Source organism: Canis aureus, chromosome 5 (assembly GCF_053574225.1).
Source record: "Canis aureus isolate CA01 chromosome 5, VMU_Caureus_v.1.0, whole genome shotgun sequence".
NCBI lineage: Eukaryota > Metazoa > Chordata > Mammalia > Carnivora > Canidae > Canis > Canis aureus.
In genome coordinates this window covers 74,299,679-74,322,530 of record NC_135615.1, presented here as the reverse complement: position 1 = coordinate 74,322,530, position 22,852 = coordinate 74,299,679, and the positions used below count along the sequence as shown (strand labels likewise).

The 22,852-nt window shown below is 47.8% G+C and overlaps 1 protein-coding gene across 6 annotated transcripts in view; it reads left to right on the top strand.

The window, feature by feature from the left end:
* RPS6KA1 (ribosomal protein S6 kinase A1) overlaps nucleotides 1-14,512 on the top strand; it is a 36,753-nt gene extending 22,241 nt beyond the window's left edge. For all 6 annotated transcript variants that reach the window (XM_077898975.1, XM_077898978.1, XM_077898976.1 and 3 more), the window contains 9 exons: nucleotides 306-436; nucleotides 1,735-1,860; nucleotides 2,083-2,172; nucleotides 2,543-2,701; nucleotides 11,110-11,271; nucleotides 11,512-11,588; nucleotides 11,846-11,963; nucleotides 12,854-12,991; nucleotides 13,548-14,512. In XM_077898975.1, coding sequence (XP_077755101.1) covers nucleotides 306-436; nucleotides 1,735-1,860; nucleotides 2,083-2,172; nucleotides 2,543-2,701; nucleotides 11,110-11,271; nucleotides 11,512-11,588; nucleotides 11,846-11,963; nucleotides 12,854-12,991; nucleotides 13,548-13,670 — 1,124 coding nt within the window. In that variant the 3' untranslated portion in view covers nucleotides 13,671-14,512. The remainder of the gene's footprint in view (nucleotides 1-305; nucleotides 437-1,734; nucleotides 1,861-2,082; nucleotides 2,173-2,542; nucleotides 2,702-11,109; nucleotides 11,272-11,511; nucleotides 11,589-11,845; nucleotides 11,964-12,853; nucleotides 12,992-13,547) is intronic.
* The last annotated feature ends 8,340 nt before the right edge of the window (nucleotides 14,513-22,852 follow it).

Genomic DNA, 22,852 nt, shown 5'->3' with positions numbered 1-22,852 from the left:
TTGGGATCATCCTTCCTGCTGTTCTGCAGAAGATAGACCCGAAGGGGCAGACCTGAAAGGGGCACCCCAGAAAGGGATGAGGTGTCTTGGCCTGGGTCAGACGCCCAGTGTGTGTGGGATCTTTTCTGTTTCTTATGTGTCAGGGCTGGGCTGGTCTAAATACACATGAACGGATGGGCTTAACTGAAGCCCTCTCCACAGCCAGCTGCCGAGGCAGGCCTGGAGGCACCATGGTCTCCTTTTGCTGGGCTGCCTCGGGGTCAAGGGCACCTTCTCAGAGTTGCATCCCTCTCCTGTCCCTGCAGACTCCCCAGGCATCCCCCCCAGTGCTGGTGCCCATCAGCTGTTCCGTGGCTTCAGCTTCGTGGCCACTGGCCTGATGGAGGATGACGGCAAGCCTCGGGCCCCACAGGCACCACTGCACTCAGTGGTACAGGTGAGGGGGCAGGAGACTGCCACTTAGTTGTCTTTCCTACCTAGAAGCCACAAAGGCAGAACGGCTGACAATACAGGCTCCGGAGTTCAACCCCTGACTGTCACTGTGTGGTCCATTGGACCTCCCAACCTCTGTGGGCCCCAGTTCCTCTGTTTGTAAAACAGGGATGACAACATGGATATGCATTTCCCAGTAGAGCCAGGGACCTTGTAGAGCCTAGATAAATACATGCAAGGGGGTGCCCTTGCTGTGATGCTGTGGAGTGGCTGTCAGGTCCCTGACAAGGATGGGCTGGGGAGAAGGCTCATGTTTCCTCCCATTTGTCCCCCATTAGTACACTTTGCCAGCCCTGTGAGAAATTTAGAATTGAGAGGCATGAGCTTACTGCCGGGGTTCAGAGCTTCCAAGGTAAGGAACTTTGGATGAGACAGTTACCTTCCCAGTGCTCTATTTCCTCAGCTGTAAATGGGGGTGATGATAGAACATTTCTCCATAGGTGGTTTGTATGTGTAAAGTTAAGGTGACTAATATATTATACCATAGGGAGGTCTTTGTCCAGGACAAAGTTTTTTTTTTTAAAGATTTTATTTATTTATTCATGAGAAGCACAGAGAGAGGCAGAGACACAGGCAGAGGGAGAAGCAAGCTCCATGCAGGGAGCGCCCCATGTGGGACTCCATCCCGGGACTCCAGGATCACACCCTGAGCTGAAGGCAGATGCTCAACCACTGAGCCACCTAGGCATCCCCAGGACAAATATTAAACCAGACTGGATACAAGGACAACAAGCCTGAACCAGGGGTCATGTGGTCACCTGCTGAAAAGTACTGTGAATAGTGCCACACACTAGGCACCACAGAAGCATTTGCTATTATGAATGGCTCAGAACTGTAAGACACCTCATGAGGTGGGCTATGACACCCCAGAAGGGGGAGGCAACTCACACAAGTTCACAGAAGGTGGCAGAGTTGGGACCCAGCTCAGGGCTCCTGCGTCCCTCAGGCCTGCCCTGCTTCCTCAGAGCCACAGATCTCTCGATGAGTGTGTTGTGGCTCTGTTGCCTGCCCCCCTCACCCCTGTCTAACCACAGCCTGGAGCCGTTGCAGGTGCCCATATAGAGTAGAAAACTGAGGCCCAAAGGGCCAGATTCTTGCTCAAGGTTACGGGACCAAGATTCTGCCCCAGGCCTCTGGCTCTTGCCTGGTGCCACCTCCACTGAGCCAAGGCCTTGGATGCTGGGGGATGACCCCCACATTCTAGAGTAGAGGATCAGCCCCACCTGTTGCTCTCTCCTACAGCAACTCCACGGGAAAAACCTGGTTTTTAGCGATGGCTACGTTGTAAAGGAGACGATTGGTGTGGGCTCCTACTCCGTGTGCAAGCGCTGTGTACATAAGGCCACTAATATGGAGTATGCTGTCAAGGTGAGCCTCTTGAGCGTGTCTCAGCCAAGGCTGCTGGGCTGTGGGGGGAGGCCAATGTAGTCTTGGCCCTTTGGTGGGGGAGGGTTGGTTCCTTAGGCTCTGTGGGTGAGTGAAAGTTATGTGGCTGAGACTGTCCCCCAAGGCCTACAGGGTGGGCTCCATGGCAAGGATGGACTCTGGAGACTGTCCTCCTGATATTGCCCATGTACTCTCTTTCCTCAGGTCATCGACAAGAGCAAGCGGGATCCCTCAGAAGAGATTGAGATTCTTCTGCGGTATGGGCAGCACCCCAACATCATCACTCTGAAAGACGTAAGTGGGGTCCTTGAGACTGGGATGGGGCTGGGGCACTCAACTCTGGGATTTGTCTCAGGACTACCATTCCTTTGATTTCTAATTTTCCTCTGCTCATGAGAGGAAAAGATCCTTGCTTCCCAAGTCCCTCCACTTCAGGCTCAGGCATTCTCAGGCATTCACTGCCCCTTGGTGGACCAGTGCCAACATCCTCCTGTCTAGGGAGGACAAGGCCCCAGATAAGTGAAGCCCCTGTGAGGGCCACTGAAGCACAGAGCAGAACACATGTCCAAGGCTCATGTCATTCTTTCCTGGCCTAGTGACCGGGTAACCAGGGGGCTCAAGCCTGGCATGGAGAGGAGGGACCTGATGATGAGGTCTCTGGCAGGTGTACGATGATGGCAAACACGTGTATCTGGTGACAGAGCTGATGCGGGGTGGGGAGCTGCTAGACAAGATCTTGCGGCAGAAATTCTTCTCCGAGCGGGAGGCCAGCTTTGTCCTGCACACCATCAGCAAAACCGTGGAGTATCTGCACTCCCAGGGGGTAAGTCTGGGGTAGGGGGCACTCAGTGGGGGTGATGGGCTGCCGAGGGTCATACCATCACTACAGTGCATGAGCCATGGCCTGGCCCAGGCAGTAGTAGTCTTCAGCCAGCCAGACAGAGGGGAGACTAGGGATGGTGGGTGGGTAAGTAGATGCATGTAAGGAAGGGAAGGAGGGAGAGATGAGGCCAGATTGTGAAATGGACTGTTTACACAGTACTTACTGTGTGCCAGGCACCATGCTAAGTTCTTTCCTTACATTATCTCAATTGATTTTCACAACAATGCAATGAGGCAAGTGCTATTATTGGCCCCACTTTACAGGTAAGAAGACCAAGGCTCAGAGACGTGAGATCACTTGCCCAAGGGCACACAGCCAGGGAAAATAGAGCCAGAATGTCTGACTGAGGCCTGTGGTTGAAGAGCTACAGATAGAGCTGTGAGTTGGGAAGCAGCAGGGCCAGCAGGGAGTTGAATCTGGTTGTGGGTTTGGCTGCTAGGACAGAGGAAGTGGATGCAGGAAGAAATGCTGCTGGAAAGATAGCAGGTACTAGAGAAGAGGTATTTGTCTGAACCATACGACTTGGCCTTTATCATTGCATAGGATGGTGGTAGAAAATTTACTGTGGTGTGTATAGAAGCTGAAAGCAGAGTTAGCATGAGTTTCTCCCTGGAGAGATGATGTTTTGGGGTGCTTCCAAGTCAGACAGCGTGGGTTCTGGGATCCAACGATTAGCTGTGTCCAAGTCCAGTGTGTATGGTTGGGAAGGCCTCTCACCTCTCAGCCGCTTCCTTATCTGCAGACTCAGGATAGTGGGAGCCGCCACCTTGCTGCACTGGGGAGGAATAGGGCCAGATCATTGCTGTGCCTTTTTTTTTTTTTAAGTTAACTTTTTATTAGCAACGATTTTAAACATATACAAAACTATGATAAGAGTATAATGACCCTCCAGATACCCATCACCCAGATTAAAGAATTGTTGAGATTTTTATCTCCCTTCTTCCCTTTCTCCCTTCTTCTCTTTCTTTTCTTTTTTCCTGTTTCTTTCTTCCCTTCCCTTCCTTTCTGCTCTCCTTCCTTCTTTCCTTCTTCTGCTTTCTCTCTCCCTCTCTTTCTTCTTCGATGTTACTGAAGTATTTCTCCCAACTTTTTATTGAGGAAAACATTCAAAGTTAAAAAGAATCTTATAGGGATGCCTGGGTGACTCAGTGGTTTAGTGCCTGCCTTTGGCCCAGAGTGTGATCCTGGAGTCCTGGGATCGAGTCCCGCATTGGGCTCCCTGCATGGAGTCTGCTTTTCCCTCTGCCTCTGTCTCTACCTCTCTCTCTATGTCTCTCATGAATAAATAAATAAGTAAAATTTTTTTTTTTAAAAAAAGAATCTTATAGTGAAAACCATTTCCCTTCTAGGTTCACCAAATCTTAACAATCTGCCACATTTTCTTGATCTTTGTTTCTCTCTTAGTCTCTACTTCTCTATCTTTATCTCTACATATAAATATACATTTTTTATAGTTGCATTTGAAAGGAAGTTGCAGACGCTATGACACTTGGCTCATAAATACCTATAATTAAAGTATTTTCTTTTGTTTATTTTTTAAGATTTATTTATTTATTCATGAGAGAGACAGACTGAGAGAGAGAGGCAGAGACATAGGCAGAGGAAGAAGCAGACTCCTTGCAGGGAACCTGACGTAGGCCTCGATCCGGATCCCGGGATCACGACCGAGCTGAAGGCAGGCGTCCAACCACTGAGCCACCCAGGCATCCCTAATTAAAGTATTTTAAAACATATCTTAGACCTTTCATAATCTTAGTTGTAGATCCATAACTCTAAAAAAGACATTTTCTTTCATAACAACTCTCAAAATTAACAATTACTGTGTTCACGTAGTAGTCAATAGATACACTTCCCTATTGACCTTTCAAAAAATCTTTTTTGCCATTAGCATGTTGGAATCACAGTCTCTGCATGATTTACATCTTTCATTCACTTGTTACTCCCTTAAGTCTCTTTAAAAGCTAGGATAAAATTTGCGTACAGTAGATATTAAGTGTATAACCTGATGAGTTTTGTTAAATGTGCCATCATTTATGGCATCATTTTAATTGTTTCTGTATTGCCTATATTTCTGAAGTCTTAATTATATTCTGCATCAACTTCTTTTCAGAAGCAAGGAGTTAAAAAACACTTCATGGGGGCACCTGGGTGACTCAGCCAGTTAGGCACCTGCCTTTGGCTTGGGTCATGGTCCTGGGGTCCTGGGATTGAGCCCCGAGTCAGAAGCCCTGCTCAGCGAGAAGCCTTCTTCTTCTTCTCCTCCCTGCTTGTGCTCTCTCTCACTGTCTCTCTCTCAAATGGATCAATAAAATCTTTTTTTTTTTAAGATTTTATTTATTTATGAGAGACAGAGAGAAAGAGAGAGAGGCAGAGACAGAGGCAGAGGCAGAAGCAGGCCCCATGCAGAGAGCCCAATGTGGGACTCAATCCCGGGTCTCCAGGATCACGCCCTAGACCGAAGGCAGCGCTAAACCGCTGAGCCACCTGAGCTGCCCTAATAAAATCTTAAAAAATAAAAACAACAACACACACTTCATAGGAGGTGCAGTGTACTTCATATGGCATCACATCCCCAAGCACAGTGTAACTTGGCCCCCATTAGTCATTGGTCCTCTCAGGTGGTCACAGTCTAGGGATGAGTGAATGGGTGGCAAGTGGTGAGTGAGTCTGATGGTGTCTCGTAAAGACTTGCACCAGCCTTTCATGGTTTCATCCTTTCAGGATCTTCACCTGAATTAATCATTTCATTAGAGTTTGCAAAAATGGCAATGTCTGATTCTGTCTAATTTATTAGGGAAGATTCTTTTGTAAAAAAAATAATCAGAGCTTTAATTTGGTTACCACATGTACTGCTTTAATGGTCATGTTTGAAGAAGTTTTGGCTTTTGAAATGGTCAGTGCAAATAGGCTAATATTTAAATAGATCAGGTCAGATAGTAAATGCTTCCTTTTCCTGTTTTGTTCTCAAGTGGGTGAGTACTAGGTAAAGTTACCCCAGGAAGGTTTAGAAGACAGAGCCAAAACAGTGAGTTTCCAGTGGGTCACCTAAAGCTCAAAGCAAGGAGAGACTTTCTAGAGTAAGAGCTGCTTCCTTAAAAAAAAAAAAAAAAAAAAGAGCTGCTTCCTCTACTAGGGATATATAAACTCTAAATACAGACAACCACTTGGTGAGAGTGTTATGGGGAAAAGTTGTCTCTTTCCCCATGCCATGAGTCTGTGGGTCTCTAAATTTTCTGGCCCTTTCCAAATACCAGGGGAGATGATGAGGAAATGGGAAATTCTCATTGAGGAATTAGAAGGGAGATTCTTTGAGCTGATTATGAATTGGCAGTATCTGTAGTCTAGAAGCTGGGAATCTCCTAAGAGGGATGGGAAGGGGATGACCAGGAACAGGGCCCACTGGGACCTTCTCTTTGATTTAATGTTATCTTTTTATTGAAGTATTACATAAACATGAATCATAATGTACAAGTCAGTAAATTTTCATAAAGTGAATAAACACACACATAACCAGCACCCAGATGGAGAATCAGAGCTTTTCTAGTTTCCCCAAATTCCCTCATATCCCTTCCAGGCCCTGCACCCTTCCCGAGGATAACCATTCTACGCTAACTGCTAATAGCTTAGATTAGTTTTCCCTGTCTTTGAATTTTACATACACATACTCTGTTGTATCTGGCTTCCACCACACCACATGCTCTCTGGGATTCCTCTACCCTGTTGCCCTGTGACTGTAGCTTCCTCATCCTCATTTCTGTGTAACTTCTGCTGTATGAACAGACAATGCTTTGATTGTCCATTCTACTGTTAATGGACATTGAGTTGTTACCAACTTTTGACTATGACAAGTAAATAATGTTGCTGTAAGATTCTAGCACTGTCTTTTGGTGACTACACATGTGTGGCTTTTGTTATTGTTGTTGTTGTTTTTTAAAGATTTTATTTATTTGAGAGAGAGAGAGAGAGAGAGAGAGAGAGAGGGAGGGAGAGACCATGAGCAGGGGGAGGGGCAGAGAGAGAGGGAGAAGCAAACTCCCCATCCAGTAGGGAGCCCGATGTGGGACTCGATCCCTGGACCCCAGGATGATGACCTGAACCAAAAGCAGATGCCCAACTGACTGAGCCACCCAGGAGCCCCACACATGTGGGTTTTAATGCTGTGTACAGACCTAGCAGTGGACCCTCCAGGTTGCAGTGTGCGTGTGTGTGTGTGTGTGTGTGTGTGAGTTCATCTTTAGTAGGTGATTCCAAACAGTTCTCCAAAGCTGTTTTGCCAGCTTACAGCCCCTCCAGAGTGTGTGGGAGTTCTGGTGCTTGCCAACACTTGGGCTTTTGCATCATTTTAATCCTAGCCATTCTGGTAGACATGGAGCGCTTTCTCATAGCGGTTTTCATTTGCATTTCCCTGATGACCAGTGAAATTGAGCACCTCTTTGTGGGTTTATTGCCTTCTTTCATAAAATGCATGTTCAAGGCCTATGTTTATTTTCAAAAATTGGGTTGTCTGCCTGTTTCATCTTATTTTGCAAGAGTTCTTTAACACATGGAGCCCTTTTAAGCCTAGCTTCCCTCATGTTGTTTCCAGAAGGGCCCCCACTATGCCCAGGATGGCCTGTTTGAGAACTCAGTAGAGAGTCACACTTTGGCTTCTCTGCTTAACCAGATGATTTCCACAGAAGAACTTCACTCTGTGTGTGTGTGTGTGTGTGTGTGTGTGTGTGTGTGTGTGGCTGGTCTCAGGTGCCTAAATGCATATCCTTTAGTGATGGAGATAATGACAAAGGTGTGGCTGCTCACGGTAGCGGGCATTACACAGCAGTTCCCACAGGCCAGAGTCCTAAGCACTTCACATATCAACTCACTTAATTGTCTCAACAAACAATTGGAAGTGGGTATCGTCATTATGCCCATTTTATAAGTGAGAGAGCTGAGGCTCTGAGAGTAAGTAAAAGTCTCCTTGCTAATCTGGCTTCCCAGTCCTCTAGTTTTCTGATCCTTGTTGTCCTATAGTCTCTAAGAGCTTTTTTTTTTTTAAGCTTTTATTTATTTATTCATGAGGGATACAGAGAGATAGGCAGAGACATAGACAGAGGGAGAAGCAGGCTCCTCACAGGGAACCTGATGTGGGACTCGATCCCTGGACCTGGGATCATGCCCTGAGCTGAAGGCAAACGCTCAACCTCTGAGCTACCCAGGTATCTCTCTTTAAGAGCTTCTTAACAAGCACTCACTGTATCTTAACATCCAGCCTGAAGTTAAGGGTTCAGCCCAGAGAGTACTGGAGTTACTATGATCTGGTATACTGTCATAGTACTGTTACTATGACAGAGTAGCTGTCATTTCCCATGCGCTGTGCTAAATATTCCTGGTACAGAACTTATATGCTCCTTCCTGACTCAGCACAGTCACCAGCCCCATTTTCTAGGTGAGAAAACAGGGCTAGAGTGATTAAGTGACATGCCCAAGATCACGATACAGGCTATTAAAGCCAGGATTCACACCCTGGCCTGACTGTATCACCAGCCTGCCAGAGACCACAGCCTACTACTCAGTGGCTACATTTGACCTGCACACATATTTTGTTTGGCCTGCGAGATGTAGGGTGGTTTTTGTTTTGCTTTTGGTTTGGTTGAGTTGGGGAACATGGCCACTTTTGAAACCTGGGTCTAAGCGGCTATGTGGTGACTGTCAGCTGGAGTAGGTTAGGTAGCAGCTGCCCCTTTAGACTGGTTTGCATGGCTCCCTCTCAGCCTGGCTTCCCTCATTGCTTGCACAGCCTGTTGTGCTTTTCAGAGCATACCCTACCCTTTCCCTCACACCTCACACATACGCCTAGGGGACAGGTATCAGAATCACTGTTGGGGCTACCTGCCATAGTGAGCCACAGTTACCTGTAGGAGTTTGTTGTTTCTCTGTGTTGTGTTAGGGCAGGATAAAGATTGAGAACTTTCATATCCTCATTTCCTGAAAGTGTCATCTGTGTCATGCTAAACTAAAAAGACTGTGGAATTAAGGTCAGAGCTGGGTTCAAGTCTCACCTCTGCTTCTTACTTATATGAGCAAGTCCATTCTCTTCTCATAGCCCCTGTTTCCTTCTCTGTAAAATAGAGCCGGCAGCCCCTGCCCTGCCCACTGACCTAGGTATAACTGGCAGCCCCCAGGAGATCATGGTCAGGAGAGTACTCTGTAAGGAAGATCACCCATACAGGGTAGTTGGTGTCCTCAGCTAAGCATCCCTGACTCTGGGAAGCTTGGCTGGGCCCTTCCCAGGGAAGAGAATCTACATTCTTAGGGTATGGCCTTCTCTTTGGGGCCATATGATTGCATTAGGAAGGACAGAGCCCAAGGAATTGATCGGGTACTGTCCAGGAGGAGGCTTCCCAAGGGTTTGGGTATAGTTCACAGTGTGTCGCCAAGACCACTTTGCCAGTGTAGCCCTCTCCTCCTCATCTGGCACTGTTCCCTCTGTGGAGGCGGACTGTCCTGGGCTGTGTCTACTCTCCAACCTTCCTGTCCCACACGTACCTGCTAGAGGACTTTGGGGCTCGACTGGGACTGTGAAGGAATCATCTCATAAAGCCAACTAATCTGTGAGAATCAACTAATCTCACCTGCAAGATCTCTCCATGTTTCAGAGGTAGATTTGTTCCTTCACTGCACAGAGTTCACTTAGCACTTGCTCTGTGCTTGGTGCTAGAGGTAAGCAGGCATTCTGCAGACAGATATGGTTATTTATGGTTGAAGGAGCCTTCATTGGCCTGAGCTCAGGACACTTGAGAGGATGTGGTTGGTGGACAATGAAGCTGGAATGGATAGCCGAGCCCCCCACACCAAGATGTGGACTTTGAGCTTTATCTTGCAGGTAGTAGGGAGCCATTGAATGTTTTTGACACCACCCTGTTAGCTCATGGGAGGAGGAGCAAGAGCGTAAGACCGAATTTAGTCTGAGATGTGTTGGGTTTGAGGGTCTGTGGAACATTCAGTGGTTGTTATCTGGTAGGCAGCTATATGATCCTGGACTCAGGAAAGTTCTGGGCTAGGGTTGGCGATCTGAGAGTGGTCGATAATTAGGTAATGGAGGAGTAGCTATATATATAACCCTACAGAGGGAGTGGGGAGGATGGAAAGTGGAGTGGTACATCCCCCTCCGATTACAGAGGAGCAGGCCAGAGGAGTCATTTGCTTCAGGGCTCAGTAGTGTCATTCAGGCATTCAGTAGATGCTCATTGAATACCTACTGTGTGCCTGGAACTATTCTAAATGTTGAGATACAGCAGAGATCAAAATACCCATGGAAGTACATTGCAGTGGGTAAATTCAAAAAAACAATTATTTAAATATTATATCAAATGGTGGTAAAATGCTATAGATAAAAATAAAGCAGGATAAGGAAACTAAGGAGTACTACTTGGTGATTGCTATTTTATATGGAATGGTCCAGGGAAGTCCTCACTGAAAAGGTAATATTTGAGCTGAGACCTGAAAGAAACAAGAGAATGAACCAAGCAGATGCTTAGGGGAAGAATGTTCCTAAAATAGGAACAATAAGTGCAAAGGCCCTGAGGCAGGAGTGTGCTTGGCATGTTGAAGGAAGTGCAAAGAGACTGGTGTGGCTGAAGCTGATTGAGCAAGGAGGAAGGTGCTAGAGGACATAGAGTGCAAGAGATGTGGTTGAGAGGGAGGGGAGAGATCAAGTGGGGCCACGTAAGCCTTTTTAAAGGACTTTACCTCTTAAGAGGAAAAGCCTTGGAGGAGTTCCAGCCAGGATAACATGATCTGACTTATGTTTAACAGGATCACTCTGGCTGCTGTATTTAGAACAGACTGTAGGAGGCAGGGCAGAAGCAGGGAGACCAGCTAGGAAGTGGTTGCCATAATACAGGGGCAGACGATAGGGTTCCTGGTTGGGATCAGTGCTGCCAGTAGCAGGGTTGGAAACTGATTGGGCTCTGGATATATTTCAGTGGTAGAGACAGCAGAGTTTGCTGATGCCATGATTGAAGAATGTAAGAAAAAAAGAATTGAGAAGGACTCTTTGGATTTTGACCCAAGCAATGGGAAGCATTGATGGAGTTGTCTTTAGGAAAAACTGTGATAAGCAGACTTGAGGGGAGAAATAAGTAGAGTTTGGACAGGTGTAATTAGGGCTGCCTCGCAGATATCCACATGAAATTCCAGTTGGTAGTTCCAGCAACACTAAGAGCCCCATTTCAGCCCCTTCCCTTTCTTTCAGATTCTGGGTACTTCTGTCCCTCTCCTGGCCTTCTTCCTAACTGTCTCATCCCTGGCAGTAGACCTGGGCCTCTAGCAGCCTGCCCACAGCAACTGACTGGACCCTCTGCTCCTAGGTTGTTCATAGGGACCTCAAGCCCAGCAATATCCTGTACGTGGACGAGTCTGGGAACCCTGAGTGCCTACGCATCTGTGATTTTGGCTTTGCCAAGCAGCTACGGGCAGAGAATGGGCTCCTCATGACACCTTGCTACACTGCCAACTTTGTGGCACCTGAGGTGAGTGTTCCAGCCTCCTTACCTGCAAGAGTAAGGGGTCTGGCATAGGAGACCTCATGCCCTTTTACAGAGGCCCCACACTGTCCAGGATTCCAGTCTGTATGGTCTCAGCTTAGGTACCAATCCCAGCCCGTGGTTGGGATCCTTGTCCTATGCTTTGGGGAGTAGCACACTAACATATGTGGCCGCTTGCTGCTGCTCTCTAGACTAAGCACCCTCCCCTGCCTTCCTTCCTGCCAGGTGCTGAAACGCCAGGGCTACGATGAAGGCTGTGACATCTGGAGCCTGGGCATTCTGCTGTACACCATGCTGGCGGGGTGAGTGACCCCTCCCCCCTGCCCCTTCTTCCAGCCCTGGTACACAGGTAGGAGGGGTGCTTGTCTGATGCGAGAGACTCAGGCCTGCCTCAGGAAGGTCTGAAGATAGGCCCTGCCTTTGGGAGCCCCACATGGAAGGGGAAGATACTGCCCTGGGGAGTACCCAGTCTGAAGGGAGAAACACAGCTCCCCACACCCACACCCACCCCAGGATGGAGGCCAGAGGCTATACCCAGACTGGGTGGACTTTTCTCCAGATACACTCCATTTGCCAACGGACCCAGTGACACACCAGAGGAAATCCTGACCCGGATCGGCAGTGGGAAGTTCACCCTGAGTGGGGGAAATTGGAGCACAGTTTCAGAGACAGCCAAGGTGAGTCTGTGAGGCCCTGTTCATTTGGGGTGGCGAAGCAGGGTCCTATCCCAGGGCTTTTTAGCAATTCATAAATAGGTGACCTGCAACCTCGTTTCTGCAAGTGGAATGTTTCACAAATCCCTGATGCTATATTTCCCCAAGTGGAAGATTCCCAGGCAGACTACCCTCCTACCTTGTTTGGACCACTTGGTGATCATTCATGGCTCTTCCCATGTTCTGAGCCCTGTCGGGGACAGAACTGCCATGATCACAGCCCCTGCCTTGTGGGAACTTGGTGTGAGGAGACCTACAGGCTTGCCTACAAGGAACAGAGATGCCAGGCAACAGAGAAAGGCAGGTCCTCCTCCAGGGCTGCAGGTGTTGGAGGTGTGGGGCAGATACTGACTACGTCAAGCAGAGGCCTTCTCAGAGGAGGGGACATTTGAGCTCTCACTGTTAGCAAACTTCCTGTTATGGGAGCCTCTGTGCCAGACAACGGGTTGAGCCCGTGATAAATAGTCCCTCACATCTGCCTTATGAGGCAGATACTATTGTTCTCTCTCTTTCTCTGAGGGGAAACTGAGACTCAGAGAGCTGAAGTAATTTGCCCAGGATACTTAGCTAATAAGCAGAAGAATCAAGTTTTGAATCTGAGTCTGCCTCTTCTCAATCTTAGTTTCTCCCCACCTTCCTGCATGGCTTCTAGAAGGTGAAAGAGAAAGGAAAGGACTTTCCAGGAAGAAGTCCCAAAGAAGGGCATGTGCTTGGGGAGGCCTTGGAGTGATGTGGAGAATGGATGACAGAGGCTCTTGAAAGGGTTCAGGCTGGAGATGGTGGGAGATGGTGGACTTAGCTGTGTGCTCCCCTGCCAGCTCCTCCCACCGACCCTCTTATTGCTGTGCCCCCAGGACCTGGTGTCCAAGATGCTGCATGTGGACCCCCACCAGCGCCTCACAGCTAAACAGGTCCTGCAGCACCCATGGATCACCCAAAAAGACAAGCTCCCTCAGAGCCAGCTGTCCCACCAAGACCTGCAACTTGTGAAGGTATGACCACTCTGGGCTGCTGGGCATCTGGTGGCCCAGGCCAGGGTTCCATGGGCAAGAACTTGGGTGGCATAGCCTGGAGATGCCATATCTGTCTGTCCTCAGGGAGCCTCAGTCTAATACACAAGGGTGTCAACAGTCCTCTGGGGGACACAGGCTCTGAGCTCTGAAGCTTCTAGTCTGAGGAGGAGGCAGGACTAATGAGCATGAAGGACCACCAAGGCTAGATTAACAGGGGGCTGGGGATCTCTGGGTGGCTCAGTGGTTTGGCGCCTGCCTTTGGCCCAGGGTGTGATCCTGGAGTCCCGGGATCAAGTCCCACATCAGGCTCCCTGCATGGAGCCTGCTTCTCCCTCTGCCTATGTCTCTCTCTCTCTCTATCTCATGAATAAATAAATAAAATCTTTATTTATTTATTTTTTAATAAATAAAATCTTTAAAAAAAAAAAAACGGGGCTGGGTGGTGTAGAGCACTGAGAGAGGCTGGGGAGCACATGTCCCTGCTCCCACTTGTACCTCCGACCATTATGATCTGACCTCTCACCTTCTTTTCCAGGGAGCCATGGCGGCTACATACTCTGCACTCAACAGCTCCAAGCCCACCCCTCAGCTGAAGCCCATCGAGTCATCTATCCTAGCCCAGCGGCGGGTGAGGAAGCTGCCTTCCACCACCCTGTGAGAGGCAAAGGCATCCAGGCCGCATGGCGGTGCTAGCTTGATGGAGGCAGCATACTTCCCAGAGGGAGCAGGCCTGAATCACAGGGCCAGAGGGAGCAGAGCCCGAACGGGCCCAGGAAGCAGCCAGCCCAAATCACCCCTGCTGAGGGTGTGAGAAGTGCCTTCTCCTTCCCCAGGATGGACTCTTCTCAGCTCATGTTCTGCTGGTTGAAATCAATTCACTGTACAAACTCTCATCTTTTTTTAAGAAAAAACTGGCGTCAACTGCGGATTTTTATAAGATCCATTTGCCTTTCTGGGAGCAGAAAGAGCCAGTGCAGCCCCAGGAGGGGCACTGAGTCACACCAGGGCTCTCTGTGGCTGAGAATCCGTAGAGCTTTGGCATCCTACCCTGGGGAACCCCACGACCGGCCATCTGTAGCCATCTGCACATACCTCCAAGGCAGTCCAGCACCACCTTCCAGAGCCCTTGGCTGTTTAGCAGAACTTGCTCTATCCACGGTCAGCTCCTTTTCCGTTCTGTTCTGCTGGGGGTTGGGTGGGGGTGTCTAAACCTCTTCCTGACAGAAGAGAGGACCAAGACCCCAGAGCCTCCAGCTCAGGCACCAGCATCTACACTGGCTCTGCTGTGGGTTCCCTGCAATGAGATTGGGCAGCCCCAGGAGGAAGATCCAGAAAGCACTTTTTGGCTGACTTGTGTTGGAGTCTGCTACAGGACAGAGTTCACAGGAGGCCTGTGGGGTGGGCCAAGAGGGGCAGGGGCTCTTTTTCATTTCTTCCTCAGCTGGTTACTCAGGGTTCATCTGTCCATGGCCTTTCTAATAAACTTGCAGTTGAGTTGAAGCATGCTTGCCTCCACTTTTCATCCCTGAATTTCCCCTCTCTGCTGTTGGGTATTGAGGACTTTGGCAGCAACAAGAAATGGACCAGGGCCAATGAGCCCAGCTGCTTGGAACTCAGGTCATTTGGGGAGCATGTGGGAGTACCACCAGCCCTTCCTACACATTCCTGCCAGGGGATTCCTTCCATTCCATGGTATTAATAATAGTAACAGTATTATTAGCCACCAGCGATCAAGTGCCAGACACTGTACCTGAGCCTTTCATGTAGATCTCATTTAACCTTAACAACACTGTGATGTAAATGCTATTCAGTTATCAACTCTGTTTATAGATGGGGAAATAGAGGCTCAGAGAGGGGAATGACATTTTCTCCACAGTAAGTATTTTCTTACCCACCTTGGCCCTGCTCCAGATACTGGTGAAGCAAGTAGAAAACAAGGTCATTGTTTTCATGGGTCTTTCCTCCTACTAGGGGAAATGGACAATTAAACTGAAGTCAGCTATGAACAAGATATATGCAGGATTAAATTGGGGTATGAGCTGGCATGATGTGGAAAGCCTCTGTGAGGAGGTGACCCAGAAGTTGAGATTGAATGAGAAGGGGCTATCCAACACTGGGAGGCAGGGCAGAGCCTGGACAAAGCCCCCAAGCGGGGAACAGCCTGGGCATGCCCAGGGAGGAACCAAAGAAGCCAATCAGGGCCAGGGATTTGCATGAGATGAGGTTGGAAAGGAAGGTGGGGCTGGTCATACTGGGCTTTGTGGCCCAAGATAAGGAATTTGGGTTTAATTCCAAATAAAATGTAAGCTTCTAGAAGAAGTTAAGCAGAAGAATGACATGATTTGGTTTACATTTTCAAAAGATGACTGACTAATGTGTTGAGAATTAGTGGGGGTGGGGTGGCAGCAAGCAGGAAGATGAGTGACCAGGTTAGAGGCTACTGCAGTGGCTCAGATAAAAGATGAAGTTACCTGGACTAGGACAGTGGGAGAGGAGATGGGGAGAGAGTGAACAGGTAGGATATGCTTTATAGATAGACAGCCGTCGGGCTCCCGGTGCATGGAGCCTGCTTCTCCCTCTGCCTGTGTCTCTGCCTCTCTCTCTCTCTCTCTGTGACTATCATAAATAAATAAAAATTAAAAAAAAATTATAGATAGACAGCATTTGCTGGCAGTTTGGACATAGAGGTTAAAAGAAAAAGATTTACAATATCTTCCAGATTTTTGACTTGAGCAGCGGAACACTGAGGGAAATGTGGAGGAACAGGTTTGAGAATTCTATGGGAGATACCTTTTAAATACCCAAGCAGAGGGCAGCCCCAGTGGCTTGGCGGTTTAGCGCCGCCTGCAGCCTGGGGTGTGATCCTAGGGACCCTGGATCGAGTCCCACTACAGGCTGTCTGCATGGAGCCTGCTTCTCCCTCTGCCTCTGCCTCTCTCTCTGTCTCTATGAATAAATAAATAAAGTATTTTTAAATAAATAAATAAATAAATAAATAAATAAATAAATACCCAAACAGAGGGATCCCTGGGTGGCTCAGCGGGTTTAGTGCCGCCTTCAGCCTAGGGCATGATCCTAGAGACCCAGGATCAAGTCCTATGTCGGGCTCCCTGCATGGAGCCTGCTTCTTCCTCTGCCTGTGTCTCTGCTTCTCTCTGTGTGTGTGTCTCTAATGAATAAATAAATAAAATCTTTAAATTAATTAATTAATACCCAAATAGAGATGTCAGCTAAGAGTTGTAACTAGAAGTTGGAGTTCTGGAGAGAGGTCTGGATTGGAAGTATAAATCTGGGAGTCATTAGCTTAGAGGAAGTTTATAGAGCCAAGAGGCTGGGCTTTTGCAACTGTGGTCCACAGACCAGCAGCAACAGCAGTGTCTGGGAACTTATTAGAAATATGGAATCTGGGATCCCTGGGTGGCGCAGCGGTTTGGCGCCTGCCTTTGGCCCAGGGCGCGATTCTGGAGACCCAGGATCGAATCCCACATCGGGCTCCCGGTGCATGGAGCCTGCTTCTCCCTCTGCCTGTGTCTCTGCCTCTCTCTCTCTCTCTCTGTGACTATCATAAATAAATAAATAATTTAAAACAAACAAAAAAAAAAAGAAATACGGAATCTGGGTCCCATCCCCAGACCTACTCAGATTCTATATTTTAACAAGATCTACATATGGTTTGTGTACATGCTAAAATTTGAGAAGTGCTGTTCTAGGGACTCAGCAGAGAAGAAAAGGGGCTGGAGCATGCTAGCACTTCAAGGTGGCACAGAGGAGAGAGAGCCAGCAGAGGAGAGAGCCAGTGAGCAAGGCCTGCCAGTCTGGCAAGATTTGAAACCTTATGAACCAGGGCTTTTGCTCCTGTTATTTCTCAGCCTCTCCACTTTGTAGGTTAGAATGCCAAGGCCTCAGAGGTAAATAAATCCTGTTAGGATGGAAGGAGTTTTGTTTTGTTTTTTAAGATTTTATTTATTTATTCATGAGAAGCAGAGAGAGAGAGAGAGGCAGAGACAAGCAGAGGGAGAAACAGTCTCCCTCCAGGGAGCCCAATTAGGGGACTTGATCTCAGGACCCCGGGAGCACAACCTGAGCCAAAGGCAGACACTCAACCACTAAGCCACCCAGGTGCCCCAGGATGGAAGGAATTTCTGACACGAGCAGCTCAGCTTCAGAATTGGCCTAAGCATGCAGGTTCTGAGCTAGCAGCCTCACCGTGGGAGCAGGGAAGGCAAGGGCTAAGGGCTGTGAAGTCCCAACGGCTAAGAAGCCCTCCTGAACACCCACTGACACACAGTGCTGACCCCTTGAGACTCAATTTCTCCATCTGTGCAGCGAAACCAACATGGTCTGTCCTGCCCACCACACAAGGTTGTCCTCCCTTGGCCTCTTCACACCAACTGGAATCCTGAGCATCATCCCTGACTCCTTCTCCCACTTCCCACATCCACTCTGCATCCTAGCCCCATCAATTCCATCTCCTAAATATTTGGGGGATTTATCCCTTCCATCCTCCCTGTCCTCATATTTTTGTTCTTTGCCACAGCCTACTAATTCCCTCCAGTCTTATGTGTCCCCATCATCCTTTAGAATTACAAATCCAACCCAACATCTGCCCTGGAGTGGCTCCTCATAGTCCACAAGATAGAGTTCAGTCTGACAGTGTCCTGTGTGATCTCGCCCCTGCTGAACATCAGCTCTTATAACTTGTCCTCATACTGCTCACAAAACCCAAACTTGCCATGCTTCTGCCTCCCCTGGATTCTGTCTATGTGTTTTGGTTGACTTCTAATCACTTTTTAGGAAAATTTGACACTTCCAAGAAACCAACTAGCATACACCACGCAAACTTTAGCAGTCCTCCTTTGGGATCCCCAGATACCTTCATGCTCCATTTCTTTGTACATCACACTGTTTGGAAACAGCTGATGATGTCTTCCCCTCCTCCCTCACCAGACTATGAACTTGAAGGTGTAGACTGTGTTTTGTTCATTTCTGTACCCCAAGCACCTACCACCAGGCCTGGAACACAATATTTTTGTCCTTAGCTAGTGTTTGTTAAATGCATGAGCACAAGAGAAAGCAGGAACAGACTAGACTAGACTTGGTGGTGAGTGGTACTGGAGGAAGGGTAGATACTACATCATCAGAGTTGCAGAAGCCTGGAAAGGCATCCAGGGAGGAGGAAGAGAAGCTGGTGCTCTGAGGCCCAGGGCAGTTCATGTCTTGTCCCAGGCACCAAAGGGAAGATTCAAGAACCAGGAATTGGTGATGGGTGGGGTGGGAGCCCATAAATGTTTTCTTAGCAGCTGAACTCTAAAGCATGAAATGCTTCACCTCTCTGAGCCTTGGTTTCCCCACTTGCTAAATGGGATCATAATTCATGTCCATCTCACAGCACCACCTGAAGATCAACGAGCAAGTGAATATGAATATTTTTAGGAAGTTAAAAGTACAGCTTGTACCATTAAGCTTGTTCTGACTTTCACAAAGTCAAGACAGCTCCCCAGGAACTTAGTGGACTCTAGAAACAGTTCCCAGCTGCCAGCATCTCAGCCAGGAACTTCCTTCTTTGAGTGTTGACTCCCTGGGCAAAACCCACTAATAGAAATAACCTGGCTTGGGGGAACAAATTGTCAGTCCATATGTCCCTAAATTCTAGAGTCATTCTCCCTTTTAATGCTCAGTAACAATCCCTGAGCTCCCACCCTGTAGGACACCTCTTCCCATGAGATATTGGCTCATTAAACAAATGAGATATTGAGCATTAAACAAATACTAGAGGTGCCTGAGCAACTCAGTCACTTAAGGGTCCAACTCTTGATTTTGGCTCAGGTCATGATCTCAGGGTTGTGTGAGTATAGAGCCTGCTTAAGATTCTGTCTCTCCTGGGGTGCCTGGGTGGCTCAGTTGGTTGGGCATCCAACTTTTTGTTTCAGCTGAGGTTGTGGTCTCATGGGTCATGGGGTTGAGCTTCTAGGATCCCTGGGTGGCTTAGTGAGTCAAGTGTCTCCCTTCAGCTCAGGTCATGATCCCAGGATTCTGGAATCAAACCCTGGGAGCTCTGGGTTGGGCTCCCTGCTCAACAGGGAGTCTGTTCCTCTGCCCCTCCCTCCTCTCGTGTGGTCTCTTGTGCTTTCTCTCTTGCTCTCTCTCTCGAATAAATGAAAAATAAAATCTTAAAAAAGAAAAAGATTCTCCCTCTCCCTCTGCCCCTCCCCCTCTCTAAAAAATGAATGAATTAATGAATACTAAGTGGAGGTGTTGGACACCAAATGTTTTCCATGCTTTACTTCATTTGATCCTCATGTGAAGGAGATACGATTAATTCCACTTCATACATGAGAAAATTGAGGCTTGGAGGTTGACTTGCCCAAGGACACAGGTGAGTGGCAGAGCAGAACTCAAAACGAAGCCTGTGTGATTCTGAAACTCACTCAGTGAGTGTGCTGTCCCACCTCTCTGCTTCTGAGAAAGCCCAAAATCGACTTAAATGTTCCACAGATTCATCTGGTTATCACTCTTCCCCTCAGGCATATGGTCATAAACGTTCCTATAATGTTGGGGTTGGGGTCTCAATTAGAGGATGTAGCTGTTACACAGTTACATTTCCCAGCTGGCAAACACCAGAGAACATGCTGGGAAATGCAGGGAGTTTCCTATGCAGTCTTAAAAGGTAGTGAGTTCCCCATCACCTGGGCGGCATACACACAGAACTAATGAGCCTTATCAGGATCTTAGAAGAGTTTCTTGTTCCCTGCTGGGTACTGTTTAGATGGTCTTACATGTCCCTTCTGAGTCAGAGACTCAGATTCTCAATTGTTGGCACAGGCATTTCTTATATTTTACCCACTATGTACCGTGTTCTCCGCTATTGTTTCTAGGATAGCCATCCTCAGAAAAAAAGGCTAGTTTCCTACATATGATACCCAAACATTTGGTACTTTGGTTAACACTTAGATTTTTCTCACCCAACCCTATAATAAAAGGCTACCAAAAGACCCACCAATCTGTGATTTGGCCATTCATTTAATGGCCATAATAATTAGCAACATGATTCGTTGAGTTCTTTCTTTAGACTGAGCACAATATACATGTCATGGCTAATGCAATTATCCCCCATTTTTCAAAAGTTCACGATAGGCCACTTTGCTTTTACGAAAGACCTACATTAGTATCTGGTTTTGCTAACTGAAAAAAATTTGAAGAGGATTTTCACTTATGCAAAAAAGCAAAAACAAAAAGCCTTCAGCATTTGTTTTACAGTGAACTCTTATAGAGGCAATGCTCACCCCAAGCAGCTCCACCAAGCTACTCCTGGGGGAACTTCACTCAGCATCAAGCTGCCATAGCTTGCTTACTTCCTTGCTTGCTTGCTTGCTTTTTAAAGATTTTATTTATTTATTTGACAGAGAGAGAGCTCCAGAGAACACAAGTGGAGGCAATGGCAGAGGCAGAGGCAGAGGCAGAGGGAGAAACAGACTCCCTGCTCAGCGGGAGCCCGATGTAGGGCTTTTCCCAGGACCCTGGGATCAGGACCTGAGCCGAAGGCAGACACACAACTGACTAAGCCACCCAGGCACCTCCTTTCTTTCTTTCTTTCTTTTTTTTTTTTAAGTAAGCTCTACACTCAATTGGACCTTGAACTCAGGACCCCAATATCAGGAGTCACATGCTCTACCATCTAAACCATATCTTTGAACTATGTCTGTGAGCATCTGTGCTTTATCTGTTTGTTCTCTGCATCCATTAGCAAAATGGATTCTTTTTTTATAAGATTTTTCTTTTTCTTTTTTTTAAAGACTTTATTTATTCATGAGAGACACAGAGAGAGAGAGAGAGAGAGAGAGAGAGAGAAAGAGGCAGAGACATAGGCAGAGGAAGAAGCAGGCCCCACAGAAGGAGCCCGATGTGGGACTCAATCCTGGGACTCCAGGATCGCGCCCTGAGCCAAAGGCAGGCGCTTAACCTCTGAGTCACCCAGCCATCCCTAGAGGGGTTCTAAGGGTATCAGAAAAACCTAAGAGAGGGTACTTTTGGGGCCTCAGAAAGCTAAACAGTTTTTTCCATACAAATTAATGTTAATTGCTTCTTCACTTTATGTCATTTTTGCTTATAGTTTTCATAGAAGCACTGTGCTTTAGTGGAGGAAACCTGCACTTAAAGCAGTCTCATGAGGTAGGTATTATAATTTCCATCTTATGAGATTTAGAGAGAAAATCTGCCCACAATCCCCCAGCAAGTTGGTAACTGAGTCATGTTTTGAACCCAGGTCTATTTGGCCCCAGAGCTCATAGTATACCACTCTGATGCACAGGCTGGACTTCATCCCACAGTGACTCACAAAATCTCACAGTCAAAAGGGCTCTAAAAGACTGAGACCCTATCTCCACCCACTACAGGAATCTCCCATAGATGGTTATCCAGTTCTGCTCAAATACCGCCAGTGACGGAGACTCCACCACATCACAAGGTAGTCCCTGCACAGTTGGAAAGTTCTCCACTTTAAAAAAAAAAAAAAGAAAGTTCTCCACTTTGAGGTCAAGTAGCTTCTATTTCTTGGGGGATTCCCACTAACTCCAAGAGACTCAAGGGAGAGATGACTCAACAGTAGTAGGAGAGAAATCGAAATGAGCACCCCCTCACCCGCAGTGAAGGTAGCCGCGTCAGCAGGATGCTAAGGCCATGCTGCCATGAGAGGAAGACCCTCTGAGGCAAGCGAGCAGGAGGGCCTCTGGCCATCCCCCAACCCCAATTCCTGGGCCCATGCAGGGGGCCCCTACCTGTTCCCTTCTGCCCTGCTCCTCTGTGAAGGCAGCAGCAAGTTAGTAGTGGGAACAGCATTGGACGTGGGGATCAGACCTGGAATCACACTCCAGCCCCAATGCTGACCTGCTGTGTGACCTTGGACAAGTCATTGCACTGCTCTGAGTTTCCCTTAACTGTCAAACAGGACGATTGTGAGCCTTAAAAGAGAGGGTGTGTGAAGTGCCTACAGAGCTACTCAGTTACAAGCAAACAGCAACCAGGATATAGAAAGCTATCTAGAGTTGTGGTTAAGTGCAGACTCTGAGGTTAGGCTACCCTGGCCTTTTTTAAAAAGATTTTACCCATCCATCTGAGAGAGAGACAGAGAGCGAGAGCATGATCAGGGGTGGGGGGAGGCAGAGAGAGAGGCAGAAGCAGACTCCCCACTGAGCAGGGAGCCCAACACAGGGACTGATCCCAGGACCCTGAGACCACAACCTGAGCCGAAGGTAGACGCCCAACCAACTGAGCCACTCAGGTGCCCCTAGTCGTTTAAAACTTCTTTTTTAAGGGATGATCCCTGGGTGGCTCAGCGGTTTAGCGCCTGCCTTTGGCCCAGGGCACGATCCTGGAGTCCTGGGATCGAGTCCCACGCCTGGATCCGGGTGTGGAGCCTGCTTCTCCCTCTGCCTCTCTCTCTCTGTCTATCATGAATAAAATAAATCTTAAAAAAAAAACCTTCTTTTTTAGTTGGGGGGGAAGGAGAGAGAGAATCCTAAGCAGTCTCCACTCTCAGCACAGAGTTGGGCAAGTCATTTAACCTCTCTGCTTTGATTTTTTCTTCTGACACATATGAAGTACTTAATCCACTTAAACTGTGTTGACTGCTACCCATCCCCTCCTCCCAGAGCATAGACTCCAACTTCTCAATTCTCTCTCTCACTCTTTCTTTCTCCAACACCCTTTTAAGTAGAGGGAATCACATCCAAAGCCTGGAGAGAAGTCCATCCAGCCAAGCATTTTTGTCCCACAGGGAAAGGATGAAGCCCTCTCTGAAGGACCTTCTCTTTCTTTTCACCTCCTACCCCAGAGCCTCACTCT